A 26396-nucleotide genomic window follows, 5' to 3' on the forward strand; every position below is an offset into this window, starting at 1 on the left:
GAGCCCAAAATTTTCCACCTCTTTTTAAGTCCTCACCAAATTTGACCTGAACCATGACCCTCCACTGGCCTGAAGACTTTATACCTTTTCTGACCTCCTAGACTGCTTATCTCCTGGATCAGTTTTGTATCCAGGATTCTTTACCACTTAACCTTCCTTTCTGGGCATGCCCCATCTTCCCAGAGGGATGACAAACTCCTTTAGTGGGAGGGGGATGGGCATGCTCTATAAGCTCTATTTATCTTATCTCTACCAAGCTTCCCTCTCCACCATTCTCCACCCAGGCTGCTTTATTTCTGTGCCCGATACGGATGCCAAGTCTTTGCGTTTCTCTTCCTGACTTGTTTCCCCACAGCCTCTCAGTAATTCTTGGAAGTCTGCAAGGGAAGCACTAGCGCCCTATGGTGGCCTCTGGCAGCTGCACTCTTCCAAAGAGGGGGGACCAAGGGCTTTCAGTGTCCCCACACTGCCTGTCTAGCCCTAGATTTCTGCAGCCTTTTGGTCAGGATGAGTCAAGTAAGGGCAGAAAGCTTGGACAGCCCTGAGGAGAGAGCTGAGTGACACATGCAGAAAAGCTCCTGACATGGCCTCCCTAGAATGGCACGGGTGGACACGGGAGCCTCTCCTTACAGAAAGGCTAGGTGATTGGGCCAAAAACGCAGTAGAACTGATTGTTAGTGTCAGGGCTCCTGACTTTCCCTGGAATCACCCCATGGCCTGTGCAGGTAAGGGAACTACAGGCATACATGCAAGGAGAGATCTGACCCTACATACACACCTGGGAGAAAAGGTGCCTGAAAAAGGTCTCCAGTAGGTGGCTCCTTTGTTCTCGTGTCACAGCTGCCCTCATGAGCTCCTGCTCCCGCAGTTCCCACTCCTGGAACCTCAGCCCACTCTCCTTCAGGGCCCCCCGAAGGTTTTCCACCAGCACCTGCCGCTCTTCCTCCACATTAAACAGCAGCACCTACGGAAGCAGCAACAGGCAGAGCAAGCATTTGTCAGGGCCTCTTGAGGCCAGGAGCTGTACATGAGCTTTGTCAGGGGCCACTGGAAAGAGTGCCCTCGGAAAAGAGATATACTGTTATCTCCTAGACTCCATGTGCTCCGTGGGCTCCATGGCTTGCTTATAGGCACAAAACTAGCATTCAAAGATGCATGTCTGAAGCCACTCTTCCCTCTCTATTCAGCCCTGAAGAGAGGGGAAGGCAGGGGGACAGATAATGGAGGGGACAGAGGACAGACAGTCAGAGCTGAAAATCAGCCTGTGACTGAGTTCCCCTCCAAAATTTCTAACAAGTCACTAGATCCTAAAAACCAGGCAACAGGGAAGAGGGCCTGGCTTCTTCTAAGGACTCCCAACTAAGACCTATTGGGGCACCCTTAGAAAAGGAGGGGGCAAGACTGTGCAAGAAGAAGGGACTGTGGAGATCATGTCACCCAGCAGGCCCAGAGCAGGATGAATGTGTTCAAGTTTATCTCTCTATCAGGTACTACAGCCAGAGACTAGAAACCCAGCCTGATTCTGTGCTCCTTCCCCTCCCCTGGCTGCCTCCCTGGATGTGGACAAGGAACCAGGGACCAGCTGGGCCATACCAGGTCATATTCCTTGGGGATCTTAAGCAGCAGGGTGCGGCATCCTCGGTTGTTGGACACGATGAGGTTGACTTGCTGGGAGGGGCGCAGCTGGATGGTGCGGAGCACAGAGAGCCTGCCGTCCACCACACAGATCTGCCCAGGCTGCAGGTGCACCAGCACAGGCCGGCAGGGTTCCTTGTGGCCCTGCCATTCCAAAGCTGAGGAGAGACAGGGCTGGGTCAGCTGGGGCCAGGAGGAAGGAGGCCAGCTTAGGGCTGGAGTTAGGTCCAGGCCTCCACAGCTCCTTGCTCCTTCTTAGGTACTGAGAGTCGGCCCCTCCTAACAACCCCTTGTACCTCTAGCATATGTAAAGAATAATAAGTACCATTTCCTGTGTGTTTACTATGTGTGCAATGCTGTACCAAGTGCTTTGTGTGAACTAGTTAATTTAATCTTCGTATATCTGTGAGGTGAGTGCTATTATTGGTTCTGTTTTACACATAACAAAAAATAAGTTTAGAGACATTAAAAAATCTGCCTAAGACCCAAAAGTTCAAAGTTGTGGACCAAGATTCCAATCCTCAACGTGATTCTAGACCTTCATTAATTACTTCTCTATTGCCTGAAATTCCACTGTAAGATGCCACAAAGCATCACTTCCCCAGGACTCTAGAGAATCATAGTATGCCTATGAAATGTATGAATGTGACTTCTTCCCATGAGTCTATTACATCTCCTTTATTTGGGACCATTAGGAGAATCTATGGAGGGTGGAGGACTCCGGGTCCAATGTCCACCTAACGCCTCCATGGCTCTTCCCAGCTGGCCTGGCTTGCTTAGAGGCCTAGAAAAGGGAGGCCTTTCCTTAGGCTGCTGAGGTGGGGGAGGGGACTGTAGCCCTGAATCATATCTTCTCCACCACGACCCTGGCCAGCTCCAGGCCTACCTTCCATGCCCCCCACGAGCTTCTCAGACATGACGCTCTGGCGGTCCTGGCCCTGGAGCCTCTTGAAATTTCTCCTCCGGAGCCGGGCAACAATCCAGGCACTGAGCAGACTCACTGAGGGGGCAGAAGCAGTAGGACGCTCAAAGGAAGGTGGGGGTCTGGGGAGAGCAACTGCCCTTTCCTTGGCAAGACCCCCTGCTTTCCCCACCTCCTACCTAGGTCAGCCCATTCAATTGTCTCAAATTGAATTGATGGGGGGTGGGTGGGGAGGGAGCTTTGGGTATCACTTAAGATGCCTGAACAGCCTCCCCTGCTTCCACTGCGCAGGTCCCTTCCCGGGCAGAGACTAGGTCCAGAGTCCTTGTGCCAAAACCTGGACCCACTCTGCCACTCTGCCAGTGGACCTACACACAGACATGCCAAAGACTACCTGTCAAGCCTTTGCCCCAGCTAGTTCTCAACTGGTTCTCATGCAGGGGTTGCCTCTGACAATTTCCCAGGCCCAAGCTCCTGGAAATAACTGTAAATTGTGGCTCCTAATCAATCTGGGCCCTGAAGGGACCCCAGGAGAACAGGAAGGCAATTTTCCCTGGAGCTGACTTATCTGTAGGTCAGATACTTCTCATGTTCCCTCCTGTTGTGATGTTGTCCTCATGTGCCCAGAGGAATAGTACTCTGCATGATCTGTTGTAGATGAAACCACCCCACTCCCACCTCTCAACTTACAAATTTCACCCAACCCCACCCTGCCCATCACTTTTACCCAGAGGGAAGCAGCAGAGAGCTCCAATGGTGACACCAAAGCCAAATCCACTGCCTTCAAAATAGTCCCGCATGATGGAGGGAACACAGGCTGGCAGGCCCTCAGTGCTGAGCTGTCTTGGCTGTGGGCAGGGGTCTCCTGGGGAGACAGAGGAAGCTAGAGTATTGGGGGGGGTTGGTGCTGGGCCAGAGGCTCTGGCACAGAATCACTGAGGAGTTAGGGTGACAGAAAGGGTAGGGTGGGGGACTTTTGAGTCTCAGAGGGCTGGGAGCTGCTTACCCCTGTCATTATACCAGGAATGTGGTGTTTGCCTACTTGGGTAACAAATGGGGTCAAAAATGCACCTCAGCCTCTGTCTCTCACACGTACACATATGTATACACACACATACACACACACACACAGAGTTCACTTGTCACTGCTGTGGGATTAGGATATCCTCATGGCACTGGGCCCTTCTGATGTCACACCCACCCCAGGCTCAGCCCAGCCAGATGGAAGTCTCCTCTCTAGGTCTCTCTGAGTCTCAGTCTTGCCCTCACTTGGGTACCTCCAGGGGTTGTGCCTACACAGCCACATGTGGCCATGTTTTTGCCTAGAGCCAAAGTTCCCAAGGGCAGAAACATTGCTCACTGCCTCCTTGGGGTCTACTGCTCAGCCACATCTGAACCAGGCCCACAGCTGTGGAGGGATGAGGCACCAGACCCCAAATCCCTCCAATCACCTCCTGGTCTCTCACCTGCATGCCAGAAGAAGACATTGGGCTGCAGGGCGCTGGGGCTCGTGTTGGTGACAGCCACTAGAACATCCCGCAGGGATGTGTTTCTGATCTCCGCAATCTCTTCCTCAGAGAACAGCCTGGGGGTGGGAGAGGTGAGGAGCTACTGCAGTGGTAGAGGGAGAGGCCTGAGGAAAGAGGCCTAGAGGGGCTGAGGACTCAGTGGGGTCAGTTGAGAATCCAGCGCCCATGGGGTTGCTTACTTTACACACTGAGGGCCTGGGGCCCAGGCCAATGGGGGGTTGGAGGAAGGGTCCAGAAAGGCCTTACCCATTCCTAGTGTTCTCAAACCAGTAGCGGTCACCATCCCGCAACCGCACAAACTGGTTGAGGACGATGGCACTGAAGAGAGGCCCAGGGTCCCCATGGCTCTCCAGAAGCCCCCCAGGGAGCAGCTCCAGTCGGGACAGGTCCTGGTTATACAGGGCAGCTGTGGCCTCCAGCACCTGAGGCCAAGAAAGGACAGGAGTGAGTGCAAAGACCTGGCACCCACCCTGGGGCAAAGAGCTAGTTCCCAGGTATCAGCCTCAAGGATGATAATAATAAATGACAGTGACATTCACTCACTTATTATGCCCCAAGCACTGCTCTGAGTGCTTTACATAAGTTAACTCATTTATGGGAACTCACAGATTCAGCTGCCTATTTTATAAAGTTGGAATAAAACAGGCAGCCAGTTCCCTATGTAGCTTGCTCTTAAAAAGGTATAAAAGTTGCAATCCCTATCAAAATAACACCAGCATTCTTCACAGAGCTATAACAAACAATCCTCAAATTTGTATGGAACCAGAAAAGACCCCAAATAGCCTAAGCAATCTTGAAAAAGAAAACCAAAGCTGGAGGCATCACAATTTCAGGCTTCAAGATGTATTACAAAGCTGTAATCATCAAGACAGTATGGTACTGACACAAAAACAAACACTCAGATCAGTGGAATAGAATACAGAACCCAGGGGGCACCTGGGTGGTTCAGTCGGTTAGATGTCTGACCTCAGCTCAGGTCATGATGTCACAGTTTTCTCTCTGCCCCTCCTCCACTTGCACTCTGTTTCTATCTTAAAAAAATAAATAAAAACATTAAAAATTTTTAAAAAAGAATAGAGATCCCAGGGGGGAAAAAAAAAGAATAGAGAACCCAGAAATGGACCCACAAACATATGGCCAACTAATCTTTGACAAAGCAGGAAGAATATCCCATGGAATAAAGACAGTCTCTTCAGCAGATGGTGTTGGGAAAACTGGACAGCAACATGCAGAAGACTGGACCTGGATCACTTTCTCACACCATACACAAAAATAAACTCAACATGGATGAAAGACCTAAATGTAAGACAGGAAGTCATCAAAATCCTCAAGGAGAAAGTAGGCTAAACCCTCTTTGACATTGGCCATGGCAATTTACTCAACACGTCTCCAGAAGGGAAACAAAAGCAAAAATGAACTATTTGGGCCTCATCAAAATAAAAGCTTTCTCCACAGTGAAGGAAACAATCAGCAAAATTAAAAGGCAAATGATGGAATGGGAGAAGATATTTGCAAATGGCATATCAGATAAAGGGTTAGTATCCAAAATCTATAAAGATCTTATCAAACTCAATACCCAAAAAAACAAATCATCCAGTGAAGAAATGGGCAGAAGACACGAATAGACACTTTTCCAAAGAAGACATCCAGATGGCCAACTGACACATGAAAAAATGCTCAACATCACTCATCATCAGAGAAATACAAATCAAAACCACAACGAAATACCACCTTACACCTGTCAGAATGGCTAACATTAACAACTCAGGCAACAACAGATGTTGGTAAGGATGCAGAGAAAGAGGATCTCTTTTGCACTGCTGATGGGAATGCAAGCTGGTGCAGCCACTCTGGAAAACAGTATGGAGGTTCCTCAAAAAATTAAAAATAAACTACCCTACCACCCAGCAATTGCACTACTAGGTACCTATCCAAGGGATACAGGTGTGCTGTTTTGAAGGGGCACACTCCCTCCGATGTTTATAGCAGCGCTATTGACAACAAAGTATGGAAAGAGCCCAAATGTCCATCGATGGATGAATGGATAAAGGAAATGTGGTATATATATACAGTGGAGTATTGTTTGGCAATCAAAAAGAATGAAATCTTGCCATTTGCAACTACTTGGATGAAACTATAGGATCTTATGCTAAGCAAAATTAGTCAGAGAAAGACAAATTATCCTATGACTTCACTCATATGAGGAATTTAGATACAAAACAGATGAACATAACGGAAGGGAAGCAAAAATAATACAAAAACAGGGAGGGGGACAAAACATAGGAGACTTTTAAATACGGAGAACAAACAGAAGGTTACTGGAGGGGTTGTGGGAGGGGGGATGGGCTAAATGGGTAAGGGGCATTAAGGAATCTACTCCTAAAATCATTGTTGCACCATGTGCTACCTTGGATATAAATTAAAAAAATAAATTATATAAAAAAAAAAAGGTATGAAAGTTGAGGGTCAAAATCAGTGCAAAAGTTGGAATGGTAGAATTGTTTTTGAAAAGGTTTCTGTTGTTTAGAGCTAAGAAAGTTTTTAAAAAGCAAATTCCTGCCTGTATATTGCCTTTTGGAGACAGACTTCAACATTATTTGAGAAGCATTTTCATTTTCCCTTTTTTTTTTCTTTTTTTGAGCATTTTCTACCTGACCTTTAATTCTTTTTGCCCCACATAAACACATGATCAGCTTAATTCTAATGAGGCCCTGTTAAAGTTTAAGGTTTGTTACTTTTGGTATGCCTGGTGATTCCTATCCTTACATTGATTTTATAAAGTCTACAAGCCCCATGTGCATATTGCTTCTTCATCAGCTTTTTAATTGTCCACTTTCCAACAATCTTGTAAAAAAGTAAGGACAAAAACAATAAAATAAGTATGAAATTATGGAAACATCACTGTGCCAAGATGGTAAGGGAACCCAAACTGGTCTGTTGGCTGGCAGGCAATGCCACTTGTCCAGGTGATAGCTGAGGGTGTGACAATTGACTCCCCGAGGCAGCTTGAGTATCAGTGCATATAAAAATACAGCTTGTTCCTGGATTGAGGACCATCTACACCTGCTCAGATGGTTGTTGGGAAGAGTGAATGAGATAATGCCTATTAAGTGCCTGGCATGCAGTAGATACTCAACAATCATTTGCTAGATCTGAACAGTCACAAAATCGCATGCCAAATCCTGCTGGTTTGGTAACCTCTATTCTGGTTATGACACTGGGAAAAGCCACCTCAGTGAGTCCTGTCCCTCTCATCAGAGACTTGTCTCTAGTGTTGGTGTCTCATTGCCTGCTTTCTGTGTCTTAGGCCAATGTGCCCTGGCCCTCCCACCCTGTCCCCTGGGTCCCCACCCCTCCTTACAGTGTGGTTGGTCTGGGAGAGTGCAGGGTTGATGTCCTGCCATCTGGTAATGGGAGGCAGACCCAGTGCTGTCCTGGCCTTTGTATAAGAGGGCAGGCCCAGATCACGGCCCCTCTGCAGACAGCTGGCCAGGTAGTCTGTGCGGGAAAACTTCAGAGACCCGGGCCAGAAATCTGGGGATGAAATACCAGAGAGTCTGAGAGAGCTCAGGGCCACCACAGCTCCACTAGCCCAGGAGTCAGGCTCCAACCAGCCCCAAGGGGACCAGAATCACACAGAGGGAATGATGGTCAACAGGTCTCTCAGCAGTGAAAGAGTGCAGGATCCCAGCCCCAGGCACTCCTCCCAGCCTGGCTCTGGAGCTCCAGCAGAATCCCCACCCAGGGGCCAGGGGTGTACCACCTTCAGGGACAGCTTCAGGCTCACCTAGCACATCCTCAACCACCACATGGTCCTCTTGCTCAGCGATCTGGGAGGCCATGCCCAGCAGCAGTGCATCCACATCTTCAGCTCTTTGTAGGTTTGGATGCTTTGGGAATGGGGAGAGAATATGGGGCTGAAGGTTGAGCACCAAGGCTCCCTCCACCCCATAGTCCAAGTCCTGGGCCCAGCGAGTGCTGACATTTGCTCTAAAACCAGCAGGCCATTCCCCCTCCATAGGTTGATTCCCCACTCAAGGTGAGTGACATCCCCATCCAAAGCTCATGCTGCTGGAAGACAGGCCTCCACAAATGCAAAGGATCTAAAACTTTACTTCTATTTTAGAAGACTTGACAGTATGGTTGACAAAGGCACTAGAACATCTACGTCTTGGTCCTTGCTCTGTTAGTGAGTAGCTGTGGGCAAGTCACAGGACCTCTCTGAACTCAGTGTCCTTCCCTTAATAAAAAGAGCATTAGGGATACAATACAATACAGTATAATAAAAGCAATTAGGAGGACACAGGTCTCTTTCAACTCAGCTCCATGATTCTGAATTCTGTGCTTTTCTCTTCTCTCTTTTCCTCTTACTTCTTTTCTCCTCTTATGAACACTCTACACAGAATATCAGATTTTGCTTTAAATTATTCATCAATGATCTTCACCCACTCAGGCCTGGTTTGGATGGACAGATTATCCCTGATATCTCTCAGAACCCTTCCTCCTCTTTGCTCCCCTCTCAACATGCCCTGGATGTGTCTAATTGGGACATTTCCTTGGAGGGTGGGATGGCTGGGGTACTCCATGGCCTACAAGGGACCCAGAGCTGTCAAGACAGAAGAAAAACCTATGGGGAAGCAATGAATGTAGAGCCACACCTGCACAGGCCTCACTGTCCCTCACACAGCCCTGAGGTGGGGGTGGAGGACTGACTTTTGACCATGTACAGCTGACTGCTGTGGCTCTACTGCCCACTTTCACCACACACCCTCAGACACAAATACACCCCCCCCACACACACACACTATACACACTACACACATACACCCACCCACATATGTGCCCCCAGTCCTGACCTCTCGGCTCCAGTAGCTGTTGCAGACCCGGAGAGCTCTGGAGATGCTTGAGTTCCTATTGATGACCTCTTGGAAATGACAACTGGCATTTCTGAAATGCAAGGAGCAGGGGAGTGATGACTGAGGCTATGGGGTCCTAAAGTCAGGCATCAGCTCTGGTCTCCAAGGCTATATACAGCCAGGGGCCCAGGTCATTGTAAACCCCCAGAAATGTACCCAAAGCATGTTCATGCCTCCCCTTTCCCCCATCTCTTCCTTTCTCCAACCCTCTCTGTCTATATATATATTACTAAACAGCATGGGGCTCTATTTAGAGTACCTTTCTCTCCCAATTCCCAAAGAAAGAGTTTACATATTATCATGTAATATGTAAACATGGCTATTGTCACACATGTCCAAAAATTGTTCCAGAGTAGGAAAATGTAACCTATGAATTATTTAAATTATAATTCAACTGTAAAAAATAAACTGCCATGCTTTGTTCCATATACATTAAACTAAATATATATATATATTTAGTTTAAAGTTTCCTTTTTATTATTTTGGAATCAAAGTTTTTCTTCAGCTCTCACAAATTTTTTTATAATTCCCTCAAAAGGCTTGCAAGACCCAGGTCCTGTGCTTATAGCTAAAAATGCCCCCAGTGTGGTGTCAGACCTAAGGTTTAGACCAGCAGACTTTGTGACTCACCCTCAGAACCTCAATTAGCCCGTGTTTAATTGGGGAGGTTAATATACACACCAGCTGTAGGAAAACGGATAAAGTGCTTAAAAACCACAATGACGTGTTTTTAAACGATTGTTCATCTTCCCTCTCCAAATTCACTGTTCCCTTGGGGAAATGAGCACACTTCAGACTGATAATCCTGTCCTGAGGGCTCCTGAGGGCAGATTTTTCTGAAATGACACCACCACCCCTTCCAACACACAGACATTTATGCTGGGCCCTCACCTCATGTAGACGCCAGGAGGCACCATGGTGGAGAAGAACTGCTCAGAGGCCGCCAGGAACTCTGGGGAGATGTTGGGGTCCAGGAAAGGGCTGTATCCTGGGGAAAGAGGATACTAAAATTTAACCCTTAAACCACCCAGCCTCCCTCCCCATGGCTCCTGTCCCCCTCGAAAAAACTCCTGCCGGCTCTCCCATTCTTCCTCCCCATCCGTTCACCTGCATACTTCGGGGGTGTTTTCTGCAGGAAGCTGGGCAGCCACTCATACAGAGCGATGTTCTGAGGGACAAGAGAAGGCAAAAGGGAGGCAAGCGCTGGAGCAGCCGCCCTGGGAGGGATCCGAGCCCAAGGAAGGCTTCGGTGGGAGATGAGGGTCAGGCAGGGGCAGTCACGAGGGAGGCAACTCAAACAGGACAGGTGCAGAGGCCCGGCCCCCACAAGGAACCTGGGATGGCAGAGGAGGGCGGCTACATAGGAACCACAGCAAAGGCTCGAGGACCACAGCGCTTTGCCTCCTCATCGTCTCCACGTCCACTCCGAGACGAGACGCTAGCCCCAGTTCTGGGGAGCAGCGTCCTCCTGGAAAAGGGCGTTTCCGGGGGCTGCCCGTCGGAGGATGGAGGGCTCTGCGCAGCAGGCAGGGGCGGGGCGGGGAGGGGGTGCGGACTGACCTGGTAGGTGGCGATGACCCTCTTGCGCGCGTGCTGAAACAGCTCCTCGTCCCCCCACCGCGGGTGCTCGCGGGCCAGCCGCTGCGCCCACACGTTGTGGTAGCGGAACCACAGCAGGCCCAGCGCCTGCAGGAAGGGGTCGCGGTTCCCTCGCTCCGCCCCGAAGGCTGCACGCGACGCCGTGGGGCCGCAGGGGAAGAGACGCGCGGCGGTGTGACCACGGGGAGCGCAACCTCGGCGCCCCCCAGCCCGCCCCGCCGCGCGCCCCGGCCGCCGCAGCCCACCCCGCGGCCTCACCATACAGCCCCCGGGGCCCGCGCTGTCCCGTGGCGGGGTCGGGCGGCGTCCACATGAGCAGGGGGCTTTGCGCGTTGCGGGGGAAGGCGGGGTCGGGCCCCGACGCCAGCTGCCCCCCGGAGAAGCTCCGCAGCGCGTCGCTCCAGGAGTGCGAGGAGCCATAGATGGCGCTGCCGTCCAGCCAGCCCGTCACCTCGTTGGTCTGCGGGGGTACCGGGAGGGTGAGCCCAGGGTGAGCCGCGGGTGGAGTAGCTGAGACGGGTAAGGGGGCGCCAGGGCCAGCCCAGAATCGGTGGCGGAGGGGGAGCGGGGGGACGGAGCCTCTCCCGGCCCGGCCCTGCCAGGCCCCGCCCCCGCGACCCCGCCTGCCGCGTCTCACCAGGTCCCGGGGGTTACTGGGGCTCTGTCCGGTCTCGGGGTCCCAGCGGCTCCTCTGGAAGGGTAGGACCACGTCCCCGCGCTGGTCCGGGTCGAACACCGCGTCCCCGGGCGGGATGTGGATGTTGAGGAACTCGGCTGGGCAGCCAGGTGTCTCCACGCTCACGAGGTCGGACAGCACGTGGTAGCCTGTCCGCAATGGGGGCGTGCTAGGGCCAGCTGAGGGCCTGGCACTCTCCTTTCTGTATCAGGTATCCAGCCCTCCCCTACTCCCCTTGAAGCATCAAAAGACTCCTTAGATTTTGGGGGCAAGTCCAAGTCTTGACCTCCTCCACCCTTCCCAATCCTTTGTTACACCTTGGTCCAGACTGTTTTCATTGCCAGTTTGGTCTTCTCCTTGGTAACTGGGAGGTGCCCGGTGAGTGTGCCTAGGCAATTGGGCTGGGAACACCTGCTGCAACATGCAGCTGGGAGCAGCCTGCCCAGAGGGCCTGCCAGTCTCACTGTGAGGCTAGATACCGGGAATCAAATGTAGCCCCCCCTTCCCACCCCCTGGAGGGCTAGCAGGAGCCAGGCATTCCTGCTGGGGACCAACAACCCACAGACACGGGTCAGACCACCCATTCTAGCGCCCCATTTTGACATCCACCCCCCCTCCCCAGACCTTTTGCCAAAGGCAAAAGACTGAGACTGCCCTGACACTGTCCTAGGAGCCACAGGGGCAAAGAGTGAGAACAGGGTCCCACCAAGAGTCCCTACCAGATTATTTTTGTGCTCCTGCCTCCATCTGTACTCCCAACAACAGCTCAACGTGGGGCAAATTTATACCTCCACCAACCAGACTTTCTCCCTCTAGTTTTTCTTCCCCAGAAAAAGAAATACAAGACATAGCTTTCTCCACTTAAGAAAAATCATTTTAGGCCCTAGACATCTTGTGATTTACGACTACTTGCCCAAAGCATATTCTTGACTTATCTTTGCAGGATTTAAACCCCTTGGAGCACTCAGATACCAGAACAATTAAAGGCAGAGAAGTGATGTCAACCTTTGCGGCCCTTTTGTTTTTCATCAATTAAGACCTGAATTCTGTCTCCCTGAGATGACTTTTGCCTAAATTCTAGGCTGAATTCCCCACTGTACAAGTGCCTTTGTGAATCTGCATGTACCCTTAGCTTAAAACTTCCCAGTTTTGTTGTTTGGGAAGACATTGCTTTGGGAAATAACCCCTACGTTCTCCTTTACTTTTTCCAAGTAAAACTCTTCCCTTTCCTATTCTTGGCTTGGTTGTGTCTTTTGGCTCAAAACCCACCAAAAGCCGAATTCAGTTTCACATAACGTCACCTCCCCCCTCCATCTCTCACCCCCATCTCTGAGACCCTCCATCACTTCTCTCTCTCACTCCCTGACTCCCCGCTCAGACATAGACATGTCCAGCTGACCCTACTGGCCTCCCTCCCCCAGAGGTTGAGGCCCTCACCAAAGAATACTCCCAGCACTGTTCGGTTTCGCAGGGAGGCCTGCCCTGCAGGGCCCCTCATGGCAGTGTTGCTAAGGTCTCTGGGGTTGGGCAGGTGGGGTTCTCTCAAGGGCTGGTACACACCATCTGCATAGCTGGCTGGGACTAGGCGCTGCAGCCGAGAGCCTGCAGTAGGAGAGGTAGAGAGACAAGGGTAAATCCTCAGTGGGGCTTACTTACCTCCTCTCTCCCAGGATTCCCTCCATACCACAGGGAACCCATGAGCCTTTGCTGGTACCTGTCATCCCTTGCCCCTTAGTACCACCCTGACCGTAGGGCTGTCTCCACTTGGCCCTCACCTACCTTTGCTGCCCCATCTGTGCTCCATGAGGTTGTTGTACCACCCATCAAATCGCTGTACCTCCCAGGAAATGGGGTTCTGTGCTCCTGTGTGAGAACAGAGGGAAGGGGCAGCTGGGTAAGTCTGTGCATGGGAGGACAGGCAGGCATGCAGGACATGGGTCTTGGGAGGCTGGCAAGGGGAGCAGCAGAAGTTGGACCCCCAGCACAGTGTAGAAAGTAGGGTGCAGAGGAAAGAACCCAGGACAGAGTGCTATCCAAACTCAAGTTCAGTCTTTAAGCTGCCCCGTGGGGGAAACATGGCAGGGAGCACCTAAGGCAGTATAGTGGGGGGCAGCGTGTTTTGACAACCCCAGAGAGCAAGATGAAGCTGGAGAACAGTGGCAATGTGGAAGGGGATGCAGGAGCCTTCTACTGCTCTCACACCTCAGCTCCCAGAGGGACACTGCAGGACAGAAGCCATTCCCAGCCCTAAGATATCATATGGAGCAAGAGCCAGCCACACCCTAAAAGCCAACCACTCTTCCATCCAGGGAAGGAGAAGTCATTCTATGACCAAGCCCTGGGTAGGGGCAATGTAGAGAGGGGCTTGGCCCTCTCCTGCTGAGCAGAGCTCAGGGCAAGGGTGCGGGCCCTGGGGCTGTGGCTCTGGGACCTGTTGCTACTCTGGTCTCTTTCCCAGTTTCTGGGGTGGGATCAGGAACTGCCTGGTCATGGGATAACCTTGCCTCTTCTGAGGCAACATGTTCCTCATATAATTCCTCTTATTGACCCTATTGTACTTTCCAAAAACTAGAATCTGGGACGGAGCACTCAGTTGTTGAGGGAAGAGTTCAAACAGTGGGGACAGAGGGAAGGGTCTAGAATTACAGGTGGACCTAGAGGTCCTTCTGGTCAGTGGATCAGATAACCAGATTCCTTTCCCCAAACTAGGAGGCTACAGGGCTAAGGTTCCCTCTCTGCTCACTTCAGAGAACAGAACAGAGAAAGAGAAACAGAAGAAAAGGACCCTCATCAGCCATCAAGGGACCCATTCCTCTGACTGTCCTTCCACTCACACCAAGGATAATATCTCAGAGCTATGCCTCACACTCCTGTGTGCATGTGCATGCCCACGCATGCACACTCAGTCACCAGGAGGTCAGAGAGGCAAAATGACTCAGACCCTGATGTTTGAGCAAAGAATCCAAGTAAGGATCCAGGACTTGGGGCAGGAACTAGGGGAGCCACATACACATAATCTCTAAAATAAGATGAACTGGTAGCAGAACAAGAAGAGGGTCTTGGGGGAAGGGTGTAAAGGAGAATGCCTCCCGGGAATAAGTGGCAATAGCTGGGTAGAAAAGGAAAATCCAAGGTCAAGGCAAAGAGAGGCCAGGAAGGAATGGGAATGTGGGCAGCTCCTTCATGGGAGAAGCTGCAGGGGTCTACCACCTCCAGTCAGAGTAGATCATTCCACAGATTTTCTGTGCTTCCTTTTCTTGTCCCTTTTCTTATCCTGCCACACCTGATAGGGCTGATAAGGGGCTTGCTCTTTTTAACTTAACTTGTAGCACCTTAAGCCCGCTTCCCTTCTCAGAGACCCAGACTTCACAAAATGGCCTCAGAGTCTAGCAAACTGATGGTAACAAGATGAAATCTAATGGACCATACAGAGGCAATAGTTGTTTGTTGTTGTTTTCATATTGTTTTAAAACACTGGTGACTTTCCTTCAGCTTTGGGTCCAATCTGACCACAAAATCCTTTATTGTCTTATGTGCCTAATCAGTCTTTTCCCATTTGGGATCAGGGGTCCTTACTTTATGAAGAAAGAGAGAAGAGAGAGGAGAGAGAAAGGGCCTCCAGACTGTAAGGAATGAAATAGGAAATGCTGACACAGCAGGGTTCCTCTGTTCCTAGCTACACTTCTCCTCCAATCTATACTCACCCATGGATGTCCATGACCCAATCAGGAGTGTCCATGCCAGAGCCAGGCAGAAGCCCATGATGAAAGTGATAATAGCGCTTAGGTGTTAGGACACCCTAAAATGGAGACCCTAGGAAAAGAGAACAGGGAGAATGGGTCCCAGAAACTCAGGAGAGTCAGGCCAGGGCCTCTGCAGGCCTCTGTGAATCTAAGTGTGAGCTGGGCCAACACCACAGTGGGGAACAAAGAGCAAGAGACTCACTCACCCCCAAGAGTCTTTCATTCATTCAACAAACACTTGGCACGCATCCACTATTTTTTAGGCGTTTAGATCTAGGAACTGGAAATTAAGTGATGAACAAAGCAGACAGAAATCTCTGCCTCCTTGGACTTACCTTCTAAGATTAACTGAAAACCTTGTTTTGGCCCAGCTTCCCAGTGTGTGTGTTCCTTGGACAGAGCCTGGCTTGAGGGCCAGGACACTGAGCTGCTGCTACAGTGTGGTTTTAGGCAGGTCACTTCTCTGGTCTGGACCTTGATTTCCTCTTCCAGCTATGGGAATAAACATGCCTGAACTGTCTACCTCCTAGCATGGTTGCCAGAATCAGACATGAGATTGAGGTTGAATTCAAAGCAAGAAAAGTGACAGGTGTTATGTAAATGTGATATAGAGAGAGGGTGGGCTGGAGCTTGGCTCTTCTAGGCAGACTCAAAGAATGCAGCACCAGGTGCTCCTGTGTTTGGTGCCAGCTTTCCTCTCTCTCTCCCTCTCTCCAGGCTAACAACTCAATCACCCAGGGACAACAGGGAAATGGGGCAGCAGGGGATTCAGACTGGGACTCCTGAGTGGCACAGGGAGTGCCTAAGGCGAATGAAGACCTTCTAAGGCAGCATATAGACACTGGGGGTGGGGTGGGGCTGGGGAACTATCTAATGGAAGAAAGTGGGAGTTCAGAGAAAGCCTTATCTCAGACTAAACTCTCAGGACTCCTGAACATGTTGTCTAGTCAAATAGGAGGAGCCCTGGAGGGTGATCTCATCCCAACTTGCCAACTCCCATGAAACAAATGAAAAACCCTAGGCCCTGTCATAACTCAAAAGCTCAGCATTCCACCCACTCCATCTGAGACTGCCCAGATGGTGGTCTTTGAGAGTTTGTGAAGAGCAGGGCCCTGAATGGTTGAAGCCATAAGGATGTTGGAGTGGCCACAGTGGTCCTTCCCCGATCTAGGATGCCCTGCCCCTTCCCCCCTACCACTTTGTCTTGTGTTTAGGATCCGGGCCCCAGACACCAATGTACCACTCAACCCATAAAAGCATGCAGTGAGCTTTCAGGCCAGGCTGTGGGGATAACCTGAAGAGGAATGTGGGCATGTTTAACAATCACTCCTTGTGGGTGGGTAGCCTGTGATTTATATAGCAATATTGGTTCAGTAACTTCCTAACAACCTTGAGTGGAAGGCATACCCTTATGACAGAGCAGTGAAGCCCCAGGCAGTGGCAGAACCAGGGAGAGAACACAGGCCTACCTGTTCTTAACCCACATGGCTACTTTTCCAGTCTGAAGTCCTAGAATGGGGACCCTGGGGTGGGGGAAATAAGAGCCAAGGCCATAGGGATTCCAATCTGGTCCCAAGGGAGGGCTGAAGGGGAAGCCTGGACTCTAAAAGCCCAAAGCTCCCTCCCTGGCGTAATGTGCTGGTGCCGGGGAGAGTTCCAGAGAGATCCCCTAGGCCCAAGCAAATTAGGCCACCCAACATTCAAGGTTCTCTAAGAATCAAAAACTTGGGGTGTGTGTGAGGATAGGCCTGAACGGGTTCCCTTTCAGCCTCAGGCTAATAACGGAGGCGCAGGGGGGCCAGGGCTAGAATTCCCCTTCCCTCCAAAAGCGTAGCGGAGCTGGGGCACACTCCGCTGCAGCCACGCCGGTGGCTCTCCCTCCCTCCCGAGCGCCTGGGCCCGCGGGCCTGAGAAACCCTCCTCGGTCTGACCTGTGGCCGCGGCGTCCCTCGACCCCAAAGTGGGTAGCTCCTGGCTCGCCGCGAGGCCCGCGACGCCCGCTCCCGGCCGGCTCCCTCCGCAGCTCTGCGCGGGGAGGGCGGGCGGGGCCGGGGGTGAAGAGGGGCAGGCGCGGCCCAGTTCTAAGGCGGGGCGGGGCGAAGTGGGGCGGGAGGCCAGCCGGAGCGCCCGCGACCCGAAGAGGTGCTCCAAGAGGCCCGAAGCGCGCCAGGTGAGACGGCGCGGGCTCGCGGGGCTCAGGTGGGGGAGCTGTCCCTTCCGTGGCGAGGGCTCGGCTAGTGAGGCTACGGGGACAGAGAAAGGGGCAAGTCTGCTGGGGCTGGGGGGTGGGGAGAAGACCTTGGGGGGGGGGGCAGGGAAGGCGCTCCCCGAAACTCTCCATATCGTCGGATCTGGGCTCCAAGACCAAGAAGATCGGTGAACGCCCGCAGAGCAGGCCAGGCGTCCGAGCAAGGCATTCGTCCTAAGACCCTGAGAGTGTCTGTGGCAACCATCCCCTGGGGTTCCTCGTGAGCTCTCGGGGTCTCAAGCCCTCCAGCCTCGCCCGCGCCCCACCGGTCTCCAGACTGCATCTCTAGGTTTGTGCCGGAGCTGCCCGGGAGTTCTGGGCAAGGGGCAGGAGGAGGAAGGCCGGAGGGGTGGCTGCGCAAGGGACGGCTCTTGTGCACGGTCCCTCCTCTGTCCCAGACCGAGGGCGGGGGGCAGCGCCTCTGATCCTCGGGTGCGGTCTGAGAAGGTTGAGAGCGACTTGGAGTGGCGGGCGGGGAAGCACCCCAAACCCGGTTTGTCCGGTCATAGCCTGGTCCTTAAGTGAATTAGGAGAAGAGGAAGGTTGGAAGCGAGCCCCGCCAAGAGAAAGGGAGCACATTCGGTGATAGAACGTCTGGACCTCGTTCCCGCCCCCAGGAGCGCTGCTTGTGAGGTTCCACAGGGAGGAAGCGAGCGGCGCGGGCTGCCACGCACGCACTGTGTGGAAGGGGCGAAGGTAGGAAGACAGTGGTCCGGGTGTGAATGGCGGGGATGATGAGGCTGCTGGGGTCGCTGTGGTCGGGATGGGTTTTGAAGGGGGCCTTGGAGTGCTGCCCCCATCCAGGCCCCTAGGGGCGCACTTCCAGTGCCCCCCTCCCCCCGCAAGTTCAGATCAAGTGGGAGTTACTCAAAGAGAAAGTTTGGTAAGAAGTTAAGAGGAGAAAAGAAAAACCTCGGAAGACCATATATGCCACAAGGTTTACAGACATGGAATCCTTATCTCGGCCTGCCTGGAGCCTAGATAGTTTATTTGCATGATTCAGCGTCCCTGGGCTCCTTACTTACTTCAGCCCTCAACCCACTTCTCAGATCTTCTGTTTCTCCACTTAATTCTTTCCTTAGTGCAACAACATACACATGCCCACACACCTTCCTGAAGAGAAGAGGCTGGGACAGGAGTTTCTGACAGTTCTCACCAGCCAGAGCTGTCAACTTTAATGGGATCAACCCCAACCAAAGAAACAAAATAATCACATTCTAGTAGCTGTGTATCACCAGTCAGCGCTCTTGGCAACTCCAGCCATGTCACCCATTCCTTCCTGGAGAATTATAGTATCTCTGAGTTCCAGAAGATGTGGGATGTGGGGAGAGGGAGACTGTAAGAGAGGCCACAGAGTACTAAGGAAGTACGTAAGAACTTGGAATGCTGAAGACCAGCTGTATCAGGCTGGATTTTCTTAAAGATTTGTAACTTTGTTTCTTATCCATCCCTTTTAACACACACAGGAACCCCACTTCAACCTGGGATTGGTAAAGATTGGGTAACGTCTGAAATACAACTGAGCATTAGAAATGCTTCAGTAATTTAAGGGAGTTCAGAAAGGGGGAAAAAGTGTCCCTTACTTCTCTAGGCTGGGTGAGAAAGGAGGACCCCAGAGTGTGGGGATTGGCCCACCCCATTGAGAAAGCACCTGCTTTGTCACAGGGGCCTCTGATTGAGGGTTTGTGTACCTAGTTCTCTATGTTACTAAGCAGTACTTTCTTCTTGTGTCTGTATTTCTGTTTACATGAAATTGTAGGTGTATGTCTGACTGTATCTTGCACTTATTTGTATTAAGGTACATTGTGTATATATACGAGTCACGGTGGTGAGCTAGGGGAAAGGGAGTGAAGACTGAAAAGAGATTTTTCTCAGATTGGAAGAAATTCTACTGTCAGACCCTCCTTGGCTTGCCAAGGAGGAAGATGTTCCAGAGGAAAATTATAAGCTTTGTAGGAAAAGCAGGATTGCTGGGTATAGGGACTTTTCATTTAGTCCCACCACTTCATGCAGGAGGCTTGTTAGCTTAATTATTAAAACCAATTTGGGATCAGGGTCATCCAAAATTAGCTTTAGATTAGGCAATGGAGATTAAGGAAAACCTAATTCCTTAAATTAAACAAAAATAATTTTATTCACTGTCTTTTTGCTTTAGTCATCTTTAATAAATATTTTGGTGAATTGGAAATAAGTTAACATTGTCCTTCTGTACTTAAGATACAGAGAGACTTTTCTTAGTGTTTCTTTGAAGCACCACATTAATGGAGGTGAGCCATTCTTGTAAAGTATTTTATAACCTCCCACTAAAATATATGCAGGAATAATGCTGATATGTAACGCTAACCAAAGTACATTACACTATTATTATTTGCTTATATTGCAGCTATTTGTTTTTGAAATTTCAGCATATAACATGTGTTCATAGTATTAGCAAACTTGCTTTATCTTCCCACCTTACTAACCAAGATATTCTACATTTTACAGCCTCTTTAAAAACATAAAGCCTTCCATCACAATTGTAATGGCTTTAGTCTAGGTGTCATAAAGAATAAATTCTTAGACCAATAAGTAAAATAAATATCACTATCACATATTCACAATTCATAGTTACTTAGCTTTAGCTAGAGTTGAAACATATGTTTCAGATTCAATTAAACGTGAACATTCATGCTTTGGACTCCAACTACTAGAAGAGGCTTCCTGAAAATTTTGTGAAAGCACTACAGATTGACAGGGTTGGTCAAATCCCTTCCTGCCCAATCCTTAGGCCTATATTGGTGACACTCAATTAACATTGAATGAGAATAGAATACTCTATAGGACACAGAGGGAGCATAGCTCCCTCTTGTGTGTGAAATAGAGGATGCCACCTACAGAGAGGAAGTCACTCATTCATATATATTCATTCATTCAACCCACAAGCTGATTAGTATATGCTACATGCAGGGGATGCAAAGATGGAGATTAGAAGCTAATAGGGAGACTGATGTTCAAACAATTACAATCCAATGTGATTATTGTGATCGTGGAGATATATTCAAAATGCAATCAGAACATTAGAGGTAGGAACATCTACACTGGCCCAATGGTGTCAAAGAAAATTTCACAGAGAAGGTAACATGAGCTGAGACTTGAAGGGTGAAAAGGAGTTTGCTAAGGAGTAAGAGCATTCCAGGCAGAGGAAATAGCATATACAAAGGCATGAAGAGTTAAAAGAGTATGTCAGATTCAGGGAGAGGCCAATAATTCAGTATTGCTAGAGGTTAGGCTGGGCCAAAGATGGAGGTGCAATGGTAGATGAGATCCAATCATAAAGGACTTTGTATGTGATTGTGAGATTAGGTTTTACCTAGAGCAAAGAAATAAAATGTTTATATTTCCTTGTTAGAAAATAATGTTCTGGCACCAGGCAAGATAGAATGAGACTGAACTAGGGCAGTAGGGAAGGAAATTCATGGATGGTTTCAAGAAATGTTTAGGAGATAAGATGGTCCATCTTTCCGGCTTATTTTATTGATAACAGTGGTGATGTCACCAAAGAGACAAAGAAAACAGAATAAAAAGCAGAGCAGAGACAGTGAATTCAGTTTGGGACCTGTTAAATCTGAGGCATCCATGGGGAAGCCAAGTGAAAATGTCAATGGGACAATTGGCCCAGGTAAGAGGTCTGTCTGGAGACATAGATTTGAGAAGCATCGGCCATGGGAATAGATGAGTTTGCCTACGGAATCATGAAGAGTACTAGAAGAAAAGAGCCAAGGCAGAATCCTGGGAAGCAGAAACATTTCCGAGAGAGGAAGGACTAGCAAAGGAGCCACAAAAGTCATGGCCAAAGGCAGGAGACCCAGGAGAACATGCTGTCATGGAGATTCAAGGAGGACACGTTTGAAGAAAGGGGAAACAGTCCACAATGCCAAATACCACAGAGAGGTTAAGAAAGATGAGAGGTGAAAACTTCCCTTTGGATTTAGCATGTGATAACCTAATGGAGAAGATGGGAATGGAGAGAAGCCAGATTGCAATGGGTTGAGGAAATAAAGCAGTGGAGACACCAGCATAGACTATTCTTCCCAAAAGCCTGGCTATGAAAGGGGGAGAGTGAGATAAGACAGTAGCTGGAGGGGACTGAGAAGTTCAAGGGAGAGGGTCCCTTCTCTTTGTGTTCTTAAGATGGGAGAAATTTAAGCATATCTTTGAGAGAAGGAGCCAGCAGAGAAAGAGAAGCTGACAAGTTGTGTAGAGAATGGGGAATGACTAGGGAAAGGTGGTTGTGAAGGCAGGCAAGGATTGGAGTGAGAGCCCAGGAGAAAAGGAGATACCCATTCCCCTGCAATGGAAGAATTGAAGAGTTAAAAAAAAAGCAAAACTTCATGGGAAAACCGAGGCTCAGAGCTTATGTGTCTTGTCCAAAAGACAGGATTAAAACTGTCTCTCTGTCTTTTTGCCTGACACTATGCTACCCCCCACAGAGATAGCATAGGAGGTGGCCAGCCTAGAAAGAGAGTGAAAGGCTGGGAGCCACAGGGTATTATAGAAGAATCACAGAATTTAGAACTAGAGGGGACATGGAGATCATCATATCTAATTGCAGATGAGGAAACCAAGGACCAACGAGGTTGTCATTTGCCTGCCTAATGTTTTAAAATAAGTGAAGAACTGGTTCCAGCCCAGAGTTCTCTCCAACAAGGATTGGATAAGGAGATAAATGGAGTAGTCAGATGTCCTCTCTTTCCCAATCTTGTAGCTTCTATCTATTCATGTCACTCTGTTTCAGGTATTATTCTTAGCACTTTACACATGCAATCTTGTCTCACACTCTCAATGACCCTGTGAGGTAAACACTGTCATCCTTACTTTTAATAAAACCAGGTATCTGTAGGGGTCAAGTAACTTGCAAGAGGAAGATACAGAATTCAAACACAGAGCTGCTGAACTTCAAACTTATTCTTTCACTATATCACTTAATAAGACACTACCTAGCCAGACTATAAATAATGGAGCCTCCTGGGAAAACCAAGGCCCCAGTACAGATCGCACACAGGGAAATGAGCAGAGGTGGGATCACTGATTGTAAAATAAGGTGAGCTAAGTTGATTTCAATTATTTTAGAGTTTCCAGAGGAGGAGTCAGGGTGCTTGAGAAAGCTAGACAGACCAGTGTGGGCAGTGCCAGGACCGGGAATTAGCCCTCTGATGATATAGTTGGATTATATATTTAGCAAAGCTGTCTGGCCTTTGTTCCTTTGGAGACTGAGAAGGAAAGCCAATCTTTTTGTAATCTGTACCAACTTTCACCCTTATGCCTTCGCTTGATAGCTATGTAGTAAATATAGTTCTTTTTATGTCCTGTGATCTGTCTGATTAGGCTGGAGGCCTGAGAGAGATAAAAGAGAATTATATTTCTTAAGACAGTCCCAGAGGAAGCAGAGAAGCCTCGAGGGTGGTTGTGGCACTGATTTAGGGGACCTACGGGTTAGGAAAGGAGCATGGGGCAACAGAGATGGATTGCCAAGACCCTCATTCTCTCACAGCCAAAACACAGGGAGATGGATGGCAGAGGAGCAATGGAAAGACAGTAGCAGTAGAATCTGGTGAGCTCCAGAGATGAGGGAACTGGTCTGGTTTATTCTTAGCTGTATCTTCAGCACCAAGAATAGTACCTGGCTCATAGACATAAACATCTATTGTCCTACAGCATAAGCCTCCCTGTCACAGCCCCATCAAAATGGCTGCTTTTGGACACACATTCCCCTTCTATACTGGCCTCAAGCCAATCTTCCCAATGGACACCACCTTGGCCGTCATCATTGCCATCTTTCTGACTGCACTGGTCACCTTCATCATCATCCTGCCTGGCATTCGGGGCAAGATGGTGAGAAACAAACCCAGCCCTGGAGACCCCAGCCCCAGAGAGACCTTGGCCTCAAGGTGAGGGGGCCAGACTCTCTGACTACAACCAGACTCAGGAAAGAGACTCCAGTCCTGAAAAAGTGTCACCCACCCCCCAGGAGGGAGCTCCCTACTCATTGATTCAACACATAATTTATTGAGAACCTATTACGTGGCAGACACTCTGATCTCAATTGACCAAATGACCTCAGTTTTAGAACCCCCACCCCCACACACCCAAGTCTGGAAAGAGGAAGGGTGGATTTGGAAGGAGGGTGTTCCTTCCTAAACCCACCCACCCTGTGACTCAGAGGGTGTTCTGGCTGCTGCGGGTGGTGACCAGCTTATTCATCGGGGCTGTGATCCTAGGTGAGTATAATTCTGGGCAACTGCCTCTGTGCCATCTAGTTTGCCCCACAGCCAACCTCCTCTCTCCTGGTTTCCTTACAGCAACTTCTGATTCCAGGGGGTGGGGGGTGGGAGGAGCATAAGCAGAGTGTGATCAAGGAAGTCTTGGATTCTGACCCCTTTATTCATCTTGGGCAAACATATTATTGACAATCTAACCATGAGCTAGACCCTGAGCTAGTTAATAGATATACAATTATGCGCAAAAGAGACCTAGACCCCTTGGAGCTCTCCTTCTGACTCTATCCCAGTAATGCCCAGATTTTCCTGAGTTCCTGTATGTCCAACTCCCCAACTCCAGCTGTGAATTTCAGTTCTGAGTGGTTCGTGGGCCAGGTCAGCACCAACACATCATACAAGGCCTTCAGTTCCAAATGGATCAGTGCTGACGTTGGGCTGCAGGTTGGGCTGGGAGGAGTCAACATTACACTTACAGGTAAGTGATGGTTCTTACCTGTGAGGGAGAAGATTCTGCTGTGTCTTTGGAATCTAATCTGGTGTGGTCTAAAGTTCTACGGGATGGAGGGATGGTAGGAAGGGAAATTTCCAGAGATTAATAGCAGCTTCTGTATACCTGCCCAATGTGATGAGCCCCTACCCAGGCTTGAGTTCCTCCTGAGCACACCTGCCCCATTCCCCCAGGGATTCCAGTGCAGCAGTTGAATGAGACCATCAATTACAATGAGGAATTCACATGGCGCCTGGGTGAAAACTATGCTGAGGAATATGCAAAGGCACTGGAGAAGGGGCTGCCGGACCCTGTGCTCTACCTGGCTGAGAAGTTCACCCCGAACAGCCCATGTGGACTGCATGGCCAGTACCGCCTGGCAGGACACTACACCTCAGCCACACTCTGGTGAGTATGGGATAGAGGCCAGCCTAGACCCAGGGATGGTGTTTCTATCCATCTTTCCTCCACTTATGTGGAAATCCCTAGTGGGACAGGCTGGCACCAGCCCCACAGTGCTTGGTTGGGAAACCTATAGGCAGAAAACTGTGTCTCACATCTCTGGGATATTCTTGGGTGCCTGAGCCTCCATGTGGGCCCTTCCAAATAGAAGTGTCTAGGCCAACCTTCACTAGGTCCTTGGCTCTCCAGGGTGGCATTCCTCTGCTGGCTGCTGGCCAATGTGATGCTGTCCATGCCCGTGCTGGTCTACGGTGGCCACATGCTGCTAGCCACAGGCATCTTCCAGCTGTTGGGACTGCTCTTCTTCTCCACGGCCACATCACTCACACCACCCTGTCCCCTGCGCCTGGGCACTGCTACGCTGCATACTCACCACGGGCCTGCCTTCTGGATCACATTGACCACAGGTGAAGTCCAGCCCTGAAGACAGACACAGGGCTTAGGGCCAGGGAGGGAGGGCCAGGGACCACAATATTGGTGGGGGTTGAGGGTCTGCCTCTGGGGGCCAAGATGCCTTTCCTCCCTTTAAAACCCCATCCCTCTTACATCACTCATCGGGGCTTTTTCTCCCCAGTTCCACTACCCACCCCCATAGGTGCCTACTCCCTGTGTCTTCTGTCTCTGTCATGTTCCTCATCTCCTAACTCTCCCTTCACCCAACTCTTTCCCAAATCTTCCAATCTTCTGTCCATGCCCGCTTCCCCCAAACACTCTTCTCTATGTCCCCCATTCCTAGAACCCTTCTCTTTCCTGCTTCACATGGCTTTAAATTGTCTTACAGGTCTTTCTCCTCTCCTGTTCTCTCATGCCCCTTCTCATGCCTTCTCCTCTGTGCCCTGCCCTTCCCCCAGGGTTCTCTATTTTCAGAGTTCTCTCTCTCTTTCTTCTGACATGTAATTCAAAGAGCACTGGACTTAGAGTCAAAGCTCAGAAAAATAGAGCCACACCAGCCATATGACCCTAAGCTAGTCACTTCTCTGAATCCCAGTTGCTCTGAAACAGGGATGCCAGCATTCTCTGAGAGTTGTTCTGATGCTCTTGCAAGAGTTCCTTGGGAGGGTATTACTATCACCAAGGCAGGACACCTATTGTCTCATCCCCAGGACTGCTTTGTGTGCTGCTGGGCCTGGCCATGGCAGTGGCCCACAGGATGCATCCCCAAAGGCTGAAGGCTTTCTTCACCCAGAGTTCAGGAGAGGATCCTACACTGGAATGGAATCCTGAAGAAGGGGGACTCCTGAGCCCTCGCTACCGGTCCACAGCCGAGAGTCCTGAGGCCCAGGACATTCCCCTGTCAGAGGCTTCCTCTGAGGCATGCTGTAAGAAGGAGCATCCCAGAGAGCCTGACTGTACCCTATAAGGCTCTTCTCCCTGGTGGCCACCCGGACTTCCAGTCTGGTTCCAGATCTCATTGGAGCCTCATAAACCACCAGAAATGACTGCAGGTTGGGTTGTTTCAGCCCCCCAGCTCCAATCTATAGGTGGAGAAGGAAAAAGAGGCTTTTCCTTTTAAAAAGCAAAACAAAAAGCCCTAATATGCTAAACAGAAATTGGAGCCACCCATAAACCCTGTGTCCATGGTAAGACCAAGCAAGTGCTGCCTGTTTATGCACAGCAACCCTGCCTTCCCTTGATGCCTTGCCTCTTTGAGGTGCCATTTATTGAAACTCAGCTTCATCTACATAGTGTGTGTGTGTGTGTGTGTGTGTGTGTGTGTGTGTGTTGGGGAGGTTATAGTGTGATACCTGTATGGTCCCTCTTATCCCTCTTGTTTCCCTTTTTCTGGGTCCCTTTTGTTCTTCTTTTACTTCCCCAACTTGTGTGATCTCTTGGTACAATGAAAGTCCTGGGCCAGAGAAGAAACCAAACTTCTTGTCCCAGGATATCAACCACATGTGCTACATTATCTTTAAGCTTCACTT

At 50.0% G+C, this 26396-nt stretch overlaps 2 protein-coding genes across 2 annotated transcripts in view; one reads left to right on the forward strand and one right to left on the reverse strand.

Annotated features, from left to right (window-relative positions):
• Positions 1–17013, reverse strand: part of DUOX1 (dual oxidase 1) — a 34355-nt gene extending 17342 nt beyond the window's left edge. The window contains exons 1-19 of the mRNA XM_032593644.1: positions 16952–17013; positions 15356–15512; positions 14982–15090; positions 13057–13140; positions 12715–12879; positions 11239–11426; positions 10860–11061; positions 10563–10729; positions 10110–10170; positions 9894–9990; positions 8943–9033; positions 7874–7976; positions 7448–7620; positions 4333–4508; positions 4024–4142; positions 3285–3422; positions 2522–2635; positions 1594–1793; positions 779–964 (exon numbers count right to left, since the gene is read on the reverse strand). Of these exons, the coding sequence (XP_032449535.1) occupies positions 779–964; positions 1594–1793; positions 2522–2635; positions 3285–3422; positions 4024–4142; positions 4333–4508; positions 7448–7620; positions 7874–7976; positions 8943–9033; positions 9894–9990; positions 10110–10170; positions 10563–10729; positions 10860–11061; positions 11239–11426; positions 12715–12879; positions 13057–13140; positions 14982–15039 (2322 nt within the window). The 5' untranslated portion in view covers positions 15040–15090; positions 15356–15512; positions 16952–17013. The remainder of the gene's footprint in view (positions 1–778; positions 965–1593; positions 1794–2521; positions 2636–3284; positions 3423–4023; positions 4143–4332; positions 4509–7447; positions 7621–7873; positions 7977–8942; positions 9034–9893; positions 9991–10109; positions 10171–10562; positions 10730–10859; positions 11062–11238; positions 11427–12714; positions 12880–13056; positions 13141–14981; positions 15091–15355; positions 15513–16951) is intronic.
• Positions 17014–17360: 347 nt separating this feature from the next.
• Positions 17361–26065, forward strand: DUOXA1 (dual oxidase maturation factor 1). Its single transcript, XM_030318292.2, has 8 exons — positions 17361–17557; positions 17886–17964; positions 22963–23139; positions 23468–23525; positions 23866–24000; positions 24207–24420; positions 24664–24881; positions 25578–26065. The coding sequence occupies exons 3-8, from the start codon at positions 22993–22995 to the stop codon at positions 25832–25834; spliced, it is 1029 nt and encodes a 342-aa protein (XP_030174152.1). The 5' UTR covers positions 17361–17557; positions 17886–17964; positions 22963–22992; the 3' UTR covers positions 25835–26065.
• The last annotated feature ends 331 nt before the right edge of the window (positions 26066–26396 follow it).

This window comes from Lynx canadensis, chromosome B3 (genome assembly GCF_007474595.2).
Source record: "Lynx canadensis isolate LIC74 chromosome B3, mLynCan4.pri.v2, whole genome shotgun sequence".
NCBI lineage: Eukaryota > Metazoa > Chordata > Mammalia > Carnivora > Felidae > Lynx > Lynx canadensis.

Bases quoted from the DNA above. Each gene is read 5' to 3' on its own strand.
- DUOXA1 (XM_030318292.2), top strand. From the start codon at position 22,993: ATGGCTGCTTTTGGACACACATTCCCCTTCTATACTGGCCTCAAGCCA. The intron at 24,001-24,206 runs GTAAGTGATGGT...CCATTCCCCCAG, and splicing joins AGTCAACATTACACTTACAG to GGATTCCAGTGCAGCAGTTG. The intron at 24,421-24,663 runs GTGAGTATGGGA...TTGGCTCTCCAG, and splicing joins TACACCTCAGCCACACTCTG to GGTGGCATTCCTCTGCTGGC.